Source organism: Xiphias gladius, chromosome 24 (genome assembly GCF_016859285.1).
Source record: "Xiphias gladius isolate SHS-SW01 ecotype Sanya breed wild chromosome 24, ASM1685928v1, whole genome shotgun sequence".
Lineage (NCBI taxonomy): Eukaryota > Metazoa > Chordata > Actinopteri > Istiophoriformes > Xiphiidae > Xiphias > Xiphias gladius.
In genome coordinates this window covers 8,250,054-8,263,129 of record NC_053423.1, presented here as the reverse complement: position 1 = coordinate 8,263,129, position 13,076 = coordinate 8,250,054, and the positions used below count along the sequence as shown (strand labels likewise).

The 13,076-nt window shown below is 40.4% G+C and overlaps 2 protein-coding genes across 2 annotated transcripts; both read left to right on the top strand.

Moving 5' to 3' along the window:
* Nucleotides 1-3,209: 3,209 nt before the first annotated feature.
* Nucleotides 3,210-4,468, top strand: gjb9b (gap junction protein beta 9b). The gene is made up of 2 exons (XM_040121982.1): nucleotides 3,210-3,599; nucleotides 4,043-4,468. Exons 1-2 carry the CDS (start codon nucleotides 3,210-3,212, stop codon nucleotides 4,466-4,468), a joined length of 816 nt encoding a protein of 271 aa, XP_039977916.1.
* A 1,251-nt stretch (nucleotides 4,469-5,719) lies between these two features.
* Nucleotides 5,720-11,464, top strand: pef1 (penta-EF-hand domain containing 1). Its single transcript, XM_040122706.1, has 5 exons — nucleotides 5,720-5,831; nucleotides 7,255-7,501; nucleotides 9,006-9,161; nucleotides 9,746-9,889; nucleotides 10,100-11,464. The coding sequence occupies exons 1-5, from the start codon at nucleotides 5,811-5,813 to the stop codon at nucleotides 10,327-10,329; spliced, it is 798 nt and encodes a 265-aa protein (XP_039978640.1). The 5' UTR covers nucleotides 5,720-5,810; the 3' UTR covers nucleotides 10,330-11,464.
* The last annotated feature ends 1,612 nt before the right edge of the window (nucleotides 11,465-13,076 follow it).

The window sequence follows — 13,076 nt, the reverse complement described above, 5'->3', positions numbered from 1 at the left end:
GGTTCACACCTCAGAGCCAACCGACTCAAATTATCCAGGTGAGACCAAGTCAGTTAGCATCAACACAAGACATGCCGAGAAACACTTGCTTGCCAGTCTAGGAAAATCTTTTTTACACTGTTTCCCTTTGTCAAGGTACGGTGCTTTATCTTTGTGTATATTTATAAGAACTGTTAGATCAATAATGTAGATGTAATTTAAATGAATTTCTGAATTTCAGTTTAATTTCATATGAATACTAGAAGAATCCAATAGGGCAAAAGATACTGTAAGAAAAATAGGACAGTAAAAGGGCAAGAATATTGTTAATTCTGTTCCTTTTCTATCACACAACCAGAGAAGATCTTGTATGTCAAGGGAAGAGCTCAGCCCTGGCTCATACAAAGGAATGAGATTTGTAAGGACAGATATCTTGAGGCGATACGAATAAAACCACACATGGACTGCTTGTGCTATACTCCTCTGGCTATGTGTTACCTTGAAAAATGGAAGAAAGTCAGGTTGAATGTACAAAGGCAAAATTTACAAGTAACAGAAACAGAGAGAAAAGCCGAGCGGGGAAGAAGACCAAAAAAAGCCACACACGAGAACTTCAACCCCACCTTGTTAGTGAAAAGCACTGACTCATACAAGGTATTCTTGGTGGGTAAAAAAGTATTTGCAACTAGCTCAACCTGTAGAGCGAGTAACAGTCAAGGATCTATCATTGTGTCAGATGCCGTGGTTATATACACAAGGCGCTAGATAAAGCTGTAGACGGAACGGCGATCTGCAGTGAGGATCAAGGGAATTTATACAAGTATAAAGGGATATGGTCTAACTAAGAATTATGTTGACACATTTGGACATCCCTGCCTAACACCTAACCTATATGCATGATGCTGACAGTGTTTATGGTTGACTTCTTCCACACTCTGTAAGACTCTTAATAAAACTAGGAGCATCTGCTAGAGTAGTATGTGCATTGCACTGAGTAGATATATTGGAATCAAATGCATTACATAAGCAACAGTTTCTCAGTTGTCTCGTCTGTCACAACAAAGAGAAAGACAAACACAGTGCAAAGAGATAGACGAGGCCAGCTGCTGTTGGCAGGGAAGGCTACATTGCAATCTAGAGCAAACTTGAAAAAAAATTGTGGTCCAGCTTTGCCATCTTCCTGAGACAAGATATGTTGCTGTCTCTGAGGTTTTATTTCCTATCGCGGCTGACTATCACCTCAAAGTTTGTGTATATGTGTGTGTATTTTGTGTGAAATAGAGAGAGAAATCACACCCTTTATATCTTTGTGCCAAAGCAGTGAATCATACTGTGCATGTGTTTGTGTAAGACTAAGTGTATTTGTGTCTAAACATGCAATTTGTGAATTTATCTTTGGTACTGCTTAAAAAAAGACATTAGTGAGTATTCAAACTAAGAATACTCCTGACAGACTCTTCTCTAGGTAAAACTGAAGAACATCATAGTCTGAAAGGCACAGGCTGAGACACAGTTTAGGATTAATACCACTGGTTGTATTATCTACTTAGCAGGAGAGATAAAGTGTAGGTAACATCAGCAGTGATTGCAAGTGTCTTTCAGTTGCCTTTGTTGTGATTCTGAAGGCATTCATTGAGTCTAGTCGTTTTATGCTGTGTAATTTAATAGTCAGGAATGCTGGATGAGAGAGAAAATAGCAACTGATTTGACAGCTCAGTATGTCTACATTTATGCCGAAATGCTGAGGGAAAGTGTTTCTGAATTCAAATACTTGGGATTAGACAAGGCCGAATTGAAATGGAACAGTGGACAGCGAGGCTGTTATTCAACTTGTTCCCTGTCAGTCTGTGAGCATTCATCAGAATGACATGTAAATTGATGAAAAACTGTTAGTGAAAAGAAATCCTTGAGAAATCTTAACCCTTATGTAGCATAGCAGACCCTCCTTATGACTACAATTTCAGTACATTAGATGTTTGTACACCTACAGTCACACCTGTTGCTCCAGACCTCACATCACAAACTATATCTCTGAGTATCTATTAAATTTTAGAACTCTGTTATTTTCAGATGCACATGCATGCACATGTCTCCATAGAACCATCACTTCATTAAAACATCCACTAATCCCTGCAGAAGAACAGGATCCATTACAGCTCCATCTTTAAAGTCTACACATGATCAGACCATTAAATCCGCATGATGATAATTTAACTTACAGTAAATTCCCTTCATAAATGAAATGCAATCCCTTAACAGTCCTTTGAAGACTGCAATAGGCCTTTGGGATTATAGAGATGACTGTGGCTGCCTGATCAGCCACACTATTCAAATAGCTGACCAACAGAGTTGAGAGTATTGGTTTGTCCAGCCATCAAAGGGAGGCTCAGATGATCCCTTACTCATTGATGTAAAATGAGTCTGTATTGAAAAAGTAGCTCTGTGCAAACAGAAAAGAGCCATGACAGTGAACGTGTTTGTGAGAATAGTGACCAGTTTCCTCAGAGGTGATTACAATTTTAAAATTGCTGTTTGTTTGTGATTGTTTATTCAGCTTCTTAAGGTTGAGGTATAATACAATAGAAAAGATACAATGGCTTTATGTGGTATTACTATTACAGTAGTAATCTATGATACTGTACATTAATATCTACGGTTAATTGGAAAACAAAACTTATTTTGATAATCACAGTAGTTGAAGTAGTAACATTTTTGATGAGGTGACTTGTAACAGCAAATGTGTAAACCTTTACAGGGGCATGCCACTTATTTTACACATCAAAATCAGTTTTCATCAAGTTTTCATGAGGAGTACTACTCTTTCTGTGAAAACAGCTGTATGATGTTTCCTTGGGATCTGGTGGAGCTTTCTTCAAGTCTGCAAAAATAACCCTGATAACGTCACAGTGATGTTATCGGGGTTGTGTTGGGTTGGATTTGGAGACCACTGATTTATAACAGAAAGCTTGCTTTATAAACTTGGCGGTTTGGAGTTTTGAAAGATGTGTGCATTTACCAGGCAGGGAGGGTGTAACAAAAGGCACAATCTAGTTGCATGGTGGGAAATGTAGGATTGAAGATTTTTTCATGCTACTATTCTTTTTCAAATCTACTTTTTCACTCTTCCATTGCTCAAGGTCAGCTCATCAAGAACCTCATCCCACCAATTCCACCTGCGCTCCTGAAGAGCTCTTCCATCTCGCTCAGCCTCCTCCGCCTCTACAGCAGTCATGAATTGGTCTGCTTTGGAGGCACTCCTCAGTGGGGTCAACAAATACTCCACCGTGTTTGGCCGTGTCTGGCTCTCCATGGTCTTTGTCTTCAGGGTGATGGTGTTCGTGGTGGCAGCCCAGCGGGTGTGGGGCGATGAAAACAAGGACTTTGTCTGCAACACGGCCCAGCCAGGCTGCAACAACGTGTGCTACGACCACATCTTCCCCATCTCGCACATCCGCCTGTGGGCCCTGCAGCTCATCTTTGTCACCTGTCCGTCGCTGATGGTGGTCGGGCACGTCAAGTATCGGGAGAAGAAGGACATGCAGTACACCGCCTCACACAAGGGTGCCCATCTCTATGCCAACCCTGGGAAGAAACGTGGGGGGCTTTGGTGGACGTACCTGGTGAGAACAAGGGCTTTGAAAGGTTATTTCTGGCTTTGCTGGAGATGCCACATGGACAAAAAGGAAAAAAACAAATCCAGCAGTGCTTTTGCCTTGACCAAATTGAAGTTAGTCCTTGTTAGAAATGTCAAAAGTAATTGCCATGAATGAGTGGCCATGCACAAGAGAATGGAGAACAGCTTTGACAGTTTCTTTTGCACTTCTTGGCCCTCCAAACTGGACTGTAGTTGTATGAGTTAGAATCTTGCAAAGGTTGAATTTTTTCTCTTTTTTCCAGCGTTAGGACAAAAATGCATCATTTCTCCAGTTATCATCAAACTCAAACCAGTAGGGAATGTGAAATCACTGGGATGTTGTTTGGTGGATGGACAGGCAGATGGGCTTTATTTTAAACTTGCTGAAAAATGTGCCTCCCAGTTTAACCTTCATTTATCTTCTCACAGGTGAGTCTGATTTTCAAGGCAGGCTTTGATGCCGGCTTCCTCTATATCCTGTACCACGTCTATGAAGGTTACGACATGCCCCGCCTATCCAAGTGCTCCCTAGCACCATGCCCCAACACGGTGGACTGCTTCATATCCCGTCCCACCGAGAAGAAGATCTTCACCCTGTTCATGGTGGTCTCTTCTGTTTTCTGCATCTTTATGTGTATCTGTGAGATAGTTTACCTCATCTGCAAACGCATCCAGAAAGACATTAGGAAGAAGGCTGAGGCTGACAGGAGGCTCTTTGCTGAGACTCATGAGATGGCTGTGCTGGCAGCGCCCAGGTCAAAGTTCAGGTCCAAAACGTCAGAGAGAGTGGATCCTACAGTATCTGTCCAGAACCTCAGTAACATCATGGTTGAGGAGGCATCTGAGAAAAAATAACGTACAATATGGCAGCGGCTCTGTGGAAAAATTGAGTAAAGTACTTCAGAATATGTGAAGAAATGCTGCTCAACGCCAAAGAGGTATTCATCAATTCAGGGACTCCTGAGACAGCGCTTTGTAAATATTAAAAATAAATGTTTAAATACTTTATGCAGATATGTACTCCTGATGCATGAAAAAATTAACTCCTCAAAAAGGAGGATTATGGAGGAAGTTAAAAGTTTTGCAGATTTTTTTTTTTTTTTTTTGGAATTGGTGTGTGTGTGTGTGTGTGTGTGTGTGTGTGTGTGTGTGTGTGTGTGTGTGTGTGTGTGTGTGTGTGTGTGTGTGTGTGTGTGTGTGTGTGTGAGTGAATGTGTTGATGTGTGCATGTCTGTGTCTTTATTTATTTCTACTGCCCGGTAGCAACCTTAAGCTGTTATATCAGGTATTTTAAAAATAAAACTTTAAGTTGTCCTCAGATATGGAATATGACGGAAATACTCTTTATTGAGCTCTTCAAGAGTTACTCTGACCTTTGTTGACATTTTGTGTGCTTGCACTATTAAATCAGAATTGCTTAATGAATGTATGATTCATGTATGCACTAATTCATATCACTGAAAAATGACACCACACGTTTTTATACCTACAAATTGGAGGGTTTTTTTTTTTTAAACGAAGAGTGAAGTAAGATTCTAGATAATATATTTTTTTTTTACATGTTGCATTTATTGACGTGATCTATAAAGTTATTTCACTGTGAAAATGTTTCAGTGTATGTTTTTCTTTTGTTCTTTTGTTATCATACATGAAACAATGGATAGCTGTATCAGTGAAGTTTCAGACTTCACTGATATACCTAAACTGTATCTTCCATACTGTGACGATAGATTATGGGGAAATAAAAAAGCCATTTTTTTTTTTTTAAAGAAAAAAAAATGTAAGACATAGAGATTACATTCAAATCAAACTGTGGTTAAGCATTTGGATGGGTCCCATATAACATTGCATTTTGCATCGGTTTATTATAAGAGTAGTAAAGTACTGATAGATCTAAATGAGATTAAAACAAATCCCTAAAATAGTACGAGTCCCAGTAAAGCCTGTACTTATTACAGGAATAAAGATTGAGTGAGTAACTCCCTAAATACTGGGTTATACACGTGAGTCATGGACATTGTGATTGATACTTATCTGTTTTGTCGTCATCACGTTTCTACTCCGCCGTCCAATCAGGAGCAGGGGACGCGGGCGCAGTTTTGACAGACCTGGAAGTGCACCAATAGCTAGCCTGAGCCGGACGGCGATGTATCCGCCTTTAAGGCTCCCCGTCGAAAGGAAGTGAAGTCAGGCAGCCATGAGCTTCCACTACGGCCAGGTATCGAAATACTGCTATTTGTGTTTTGTGTATGTCAATTATAATAACGTATTAACATCGTTGAATAACTGTATTATCATTTTTATTGCCTTGATATGACGTAAGTAATGGTTGATGTCATAGAAGCACGAGTAACGTTAGCCATTCATTTGTTTACTTCGGCTAGCAGGGTGTTGGTACAGTGTAAAGTTTTACAGTTTGTTAATTTATTAATATTTCTTCTCTGCAGTTGCGTTTTTGCCATATAAATTTCATTTGTTTTTTAATTATTGTTCAATAATATGTACATGTGACTGTGGTTTCTTGAGCAAAACAGCGTAGACTTATCGGATATTTTACCTGAGCAAAAGTAGCAATACGCCCATGTAAAGATATTCCACCACAGCTTTAAGTTTGTTACTGTTAAAGGGATAGTGCAGAAGGTTTGTCAGGAAAGTGTATTTAAAGTGAAAAAATAAAATTACACAAAACGCCCCCCTCCAGAGTGTGATATTGTTGTACTGTACATATTAGATTGTTACTATTGTAACTAATTTTGCCTACTTGTAGGCCAGCAGCTAACGGCTCATTTGAATTAATATTGATTAATATGCTGATTCATTGTTTGATTCGTTGATTCGTCAATAAAATGTCACTAAAAAAACTGTGGAAAAAATGCCTATCGCAACTTCCCAGAGACCATGGTGATGTCTTCAAATGTCTTGTTTTGTCCCGACCAAGAGTCCAAAACCCTATATTCACTTTACATATGTTAAGGATATACGATAAAGAAAAGCAAAAAGCCCTGATATTTGAGCGGCAGGATCTAGAGAATGTCTGACTTTTTACCCTATCTTTGCCTGAAAACTGACTGAAATGGTTAATCGATTACCAAAATAGTTGGCGATTAGTTTTTTGTCAATTGACTAATCAAAGAATCTGCTAATTTTTTTAGCCCTATGTCTGTGTATACTGGGTAGCTTCATATATACATGTTCATATATATGATAACAATTTCTATTAGATTTTGTAAACAAATGACACCTGTTGTTAGTAAAATCTTAACCCTTCAAATGTAGAACATACATGTATTTCACTCTTAAGTGTAATACTAGTGGAGAACAAAATTGCAGACAATGGAAATACACATGTAAAGTGCAAGTTCCTCAAAATGCTACTAAAGCGCAGCTTGAGTAAATGGTACTTAGTTATATTTCACCACTGGATACTTATGTACATATACAGTGAGATCCAAAAGACTTTCCCATTCATTTGTATAGGAAAGTGGTCTCAGACTTTTGGATACAACTGTACCTAAAGTACTCTATATATCTGTGTTACTCTGTGGTAAAGTAATACTTCTATCGGTTAATGCTCATGCGCCGAGCCTGTTTATTCCTTGCACTTATCATATAGTCTCAGTGAACTTTGTCTATCACTGTAGGGCTATCCAGGAGGGGGCAACCCACCACCAGGTGCTTCATATGGGGTCGGCCGTGGTCCCTATGGGCCTCCCCACTCATCTCCATACGGAGGTGCGGCCGGTCCACCAGGAGGTCCTTATGGTGGTTATGGAGCCCCAGGTCATGGAGGACAATATGGGCCTGGACCAGGGGGTGCCCCCAGTGGGCCTTATGGGGCTTATGGGGGACAGCCTCATGGAGGACCTTACGGACACCATGCTCCTGCAGGTAACTGTAGGCTGAGACTGGGGCTGTCCAAGCATCTGCAGTTCCCTTCGTCTGTGGAACTTGAACAGGCATATTCTGAACGTGAGGAGACTGCAGATAGGGTCTCATTCCCCTACTTCATTGCTTCTCTCTCGTGTTTGAGCCCCCCCCCCCTCCAGTCTCCGGTGGGATGATGGATAAAAAATGACTTACGATCCCAGACAATCATGTAGAGACAGGGTTCAGTTTGTGCCCCTCAGCAGGATTACACCGCTGGAGTGATGACTCCAGTAATACTGAGTGAGGGCTAAACAGAGTAAGAGACAGATGGGTAAAGAGTGTGTTGTGTGTGTGTGTATGTGTGATTACAATGTTTCCTGTTGCAGCTAAGCCGAAGTCAGAACCTGATAGCCTATATTGCCATCACTCCCCACAGGGACAGAATCCATCAGGGTCTGGCCTGAAGTGTCACCTGTCCCTCTCTCCCCATTCATTTTTCTGACAATCAGCCCTCCCTCCACTCTGCCCCTAGTCTTACACCATATTTTCCAACACTCCCCTTCTGTTTCTCCATGTATTCAGGTAATTGCCTCTTGCCCAGACACTATCTCCCTCTCACTGAGATGACTTTTTTCAACTTTTGACTCTGCCTATATTTTTCTTTTCCAAAAACTGGTGCCTGGTGAAAACACTGAGCATGTATAACTAAGGTTGGGGAAGTATTCTTTAATAGAATACCAACTGGTTTTGTAACTGTTAGGACATTCACTATTCCTCGATTTAGGTACTATCCTTGAGTTGAGGGGCAGTGGAATTATTATTATTTTTGTATTTTGAAATGTGTTTGTTTCTGTTCTTTCAAAATTGCAGTGTTTTTTTTCTCCTATCCACAGATTCTTCCACTAAGTAAAATGTTGATAACTACTTACTTTTGTTAACTCGGACACATTCAAAATGTATTTACTTGTAGGAATTGTATTTAGCATGTCAGTTATATATAGAGTATATTCTGTGTTACAGTCATTATACACCATACTTTTTTCCAAATCAGCGCTTTCTAAACACCAGGGGAAAAGACAGAGCCAAGCGCAGATCTATTATTTTTTATGATCAAGTTTCTGCTGAGTCAGCAGAGTTTCAACTGTCAGACAGTAGAAGTGTGTTTCTTCATCTTCCAGTAAATAAACAATTATTTTGCATCGAAAAGAGGCAGGCGCTTCATTTCTAAGAACCTTCACTGTCTCTTTCTTCTTTTTTTTTTTCTTTGACTTTCTTTTTGTTTTATATATTCGTTGCTCCTCAAAGCCAGAGAGCTTCAGTGAAATAATAACTGGTAGAAAATACAAGGATGAAAAACAATAAAGAGAATAAATCAAACTAGTTGGCTCAGACAGATTGAAGAAGAGTGATGAAAACAAGAGCGTGCAAAGAAACAATCTGCAAGTGATGAGTATCTTCAGAATCAGTCTGACCCCTGCTCCTCTCTTCACCCTCCTATTATTACTCTTACTTTTCTTCTCTGTAGGTAACAATCCTCCTGGTGTTAACCCAGAGGCATACCAGTGGTTCCAGACTGTTGACACGGACCGCAGCGGCTTCATCAACCTAAAGGAGCTGAAGCAGGCTCTTGTCAACTCGAACTGGTCAGCTTTTAATGACGAGACCTGCCTCATGATGATCAGTAAGTCATACAGCTGCAGCCAAATGAAATGTTCAACAGACTGAGGTAGCTCTGTGTTGATGAATTAGTTCTAAATGTTTGACAGTGTTTCTTGAGGCAGAAAGACATAATGGTTAACTGTAAAAATACAAGGTTACAGAAAAGGGGAAGGGAAGGTTATTTAGGAAAAACACATGGATAAAGGATTTAGGAGTACCCTCCTGAATCTCCCAAGCTTCTAAATTGAAATCTCTCCTGTTTCTAAAAGGAGAAATTCAGGCAGCCAGGAGTCTGCCTTAAAAATGACTTAGTTATGTTTGTCTTGTTGCCTGTTATGTGATGCAAGTATCCCCACATTCCAGTTGCATTTGCAAGGCAGTGACTAATGTGTACCATCACCATAATGAGAAATGTGTGACTTCTATGCGCTACATTTAGATAGTACAATGAGAGGATCCATGATGATTGACGATGGGCTTGATGGAAACAAGGCGAAAATGCACTTCACATTCGTGCTCTGATTCAAAAGAACGTGCAACAATAACTGAAGAAAACTGTCCGACCCGTGTTTGGGTGAACATGCTGTGTTTTCTATTTCCTGTTAGACATGTTTGACAAGACGCGGTCAGGTCGAATGGACCTGTTTGGCTTCTCGGCACTGTGGGACTTCATGCAGCGATGGAGAGGGTTGTTTCAGCAGTATGACAGAGACCGCTCAGGGTGTATCAGTGGCACAGAGCTACACCAAGGTATCCCTGTTTCCCTTTATGTTAAAGATGCTACAGTTAATTGGGGTACATCTGTATTATTATGTAAACAAAAGTGATCATCGTGACAATTGGTGCTTTTAATCTCACACCAGCTTTTTAAAATTAAGACCAAAGTAAAACCCAAGACATTCAACAGAGAAAGGAAAAGTCACCCCTCTTCTCTTTCTTCCACCCCGCTTCTCTTCTCAGCCCTCGCTCAGATGGGCTACAACCTCAGTCCCCAGTTTTCTGAGACGTTGGTGCAGCGCTTCACCTTGCGAGGCGGGCTACCCGGCATCCAGCTGGACCGCTTCATCCAGGTGTGCACCCAGCTCCAGAGCATGACGCAGGTCTTCAGGCAGAGGGACACGACCATGACGGGCAACATCCGCCTCAACTATGAGGATTTCCTCTCTGGTGCCATCACCAGGCTCATGTGAGCCTCATGCCACTGACGATCCCTCTGCAACATGGATACGTAGCATCATTCCATGTTCAGGTCATATTCTGCTCAGTTTTCAGTGTTCTCCCATAAGTGCCCCCATGTGTTGGTATGTATGCAGTATAACGGCCAGGCCACATCATTCCATGGCTTGTTGCTGCAAATAGATAAAGTTTATAAAGTTATTATAAAGGTAACTAAAGCCTTTACTGCATAGCTCAATTTAAACTAGGGCTTAAAGTTATACTGTAGGCCCTTCTGAACAGTGATACTGATTCCTTGTTGTCAGTGACAGTTAGCCCGTCCCTTGTTTACTAGCACCAGTCTTTGGTTAAAGTTATGAGTCCTTTAACTTAGATCCAAGAGGGCAAGTGTATGAATATGTTTAATTAAATGAATGTTAACCGAACAACCCCACTAACAATATTTTCCGTCAGGACTGAATCAATGTAAAATTGGACTAACAGACTAACAGTTAACAGATAGTAAGTAAAAGAATACGAAAAATCCATCATGGATAATTTCTCTGCTCCTACAGTAGAGTACACGCATTTGTCTGTATGACAATAGATAATCTGAACTGTGAATTCATATTCTGTGAATTTACTAACATGCAGCACTAACATAGTCCTATACCATTAAAACGATACCCTTTTCAAATCATATATATCAGGGGTACTTCCATGCAATGGTTGCACATTGTGTTGAATATTGCTTTGTGTTGCAGTGTTTGTAATTATGCAAAAAAAAAAAGTGTCACGTTTTATTACACCAGAATTATTCTGATCTCACATTGGAGTGGAGTATTGTTGGTAAAGCTCTCTAACTAAGTGATTTGGTAGAGTTAAAAAATACATTTATTGTCATTTTTGCTAAATTGCTCTCCCATAAGCCAGTATCGATCATAGATTAAAAAAAATAAATATATATGTTTGGGACCAAAACATGACCCAAAGCACTGAAAAAAAAAAGATAGAGTTCTCCATTATGTTTGCCACTTTCACCTCAGTGATTATGGGGGTAGTACTTTAACAGATTACATACTCCACGGAGGTATATGTTATATTCTGAAATCACTGAATATGCCAAAATGGTTCTTAATGCCAGAAACAAATAAATGTTTTTGTATCAGATTTTGATGTAATCCTTTTCTTAATTGACAACCATTCATACTAATGAAAAAACTCAGTTCTCTACATTTTAAGAGTTTTGATATATATGAAGCTGTATACTGTATGTGGTGTCCAATTTGTATCTAAAGGGTTGATATTGTGTAAATGGAACCGTACCATGATAATACCAGTACAACCTGACTACCAGTATGACAAAGTTGGCATTTGATATTTCTCAGAACTTGGCTTAAAGTTTCCTCTGTTCTAAAAACTGAGGGAAGAGTAACTGTGAGTAGTTACTGTAAATTGACGAAAATAACTTCAGAACTGTTATTCTATCCCGGCAAAAGTGCTATTATTATTGTACTGCGCTATTTTCTTTGACAGTAGTCATGCCAAGTTGAACACCAAACCCAATTCATGACCTTTGACCTCTCTTTGTAGGGCAGATTGGCTGGTCAAAAGAGCAAAAAAGCCTCTGTCTTCCCCCTCCACATCTGGCGCTTCTTTTCCTCATTGTCTGTTGCTCTTTTTGATCACCGTCTGAGTCCTCCTGTCCCCCCCCTCTCATTCCAAACCATAGGCAATCCATCAAATCCTCTTGTGCATCCTTTCTGGTCATGTCCCACATCCATCTCCTCCGTACTCCTCTCCTACCGTCATAATCTGAAGCTAAACTTAGCTTTCCCAGGTCCTTAAGGACACTTTGAGTCATATTCTCCCTGCCATCCACCCGGTTCGGTTCACACGTCACCTGAACATGGATGTAAAGTGTCTGGACCAAATTCAAAAGACTGAGTTTGGGGACCTGCGAGTGTGGCCAAAAGTGCACCATGCTTGAAGGTTTCACGGCACAGAGAGCCGTGCAGCAGCCTTTTTCTGGCTTGTGTGATTCAGCAGTGATTTAACCTAAGACCTGATTGTCATATCCTGTGTAATGAGGAAATTTTCCACCACTGACCATGCCTGACAACTGTAATTAACTTGGGCAAATAGAGCAGGTCTACTGAGGATGTGACACTCCACTCTGTCAGCCCCGGTTTGTTATTTGGATTGATAAGCAATGTATTTTTACTTAAAAATCTTGGCTAGTGCAACTCTAAATCTCATGTACTAATAAACAGGAGCTGATGAAATAATCCTGGCACTGCTGAGGTTGGTGGTAAAGCAGAACTGGCACTAGTAATGTTGTTTTCCCGCAGGGGATGAGCACATTCACTTTATCTGACAGGACTGATCAAGTGCCAGTTCTGGCAACTACAAGATGGACAGCACAGAGGGAGGAATCATTTTGAAGCATGAAACAGAGTCACCCACACAGAATCCTGTTAATCACAACCATTTCAGCAGTCATTTGAAGTAATAATATCTGTTAAAATTTGGTAACAGTACTGTTTTTTTCACCCCCTGCCTCTGCACAAATGACCAATGAGTCAGAAGTTGTCATTGCTCCATGACAGGCTGCTTTCCAGTCACTATAGATCAGCCCTGCACCCTGCATTGGTATAGTTTTGTTGAAAACTTAGCGTCATCCATCATATTGAGCTTTGCAAAGAACGCTTGCCAATTCACTACCCAGAAACTACAGTGGAGCGTTTTCTTCCCCCCTATAGACAACTCTGCAATTTATGGT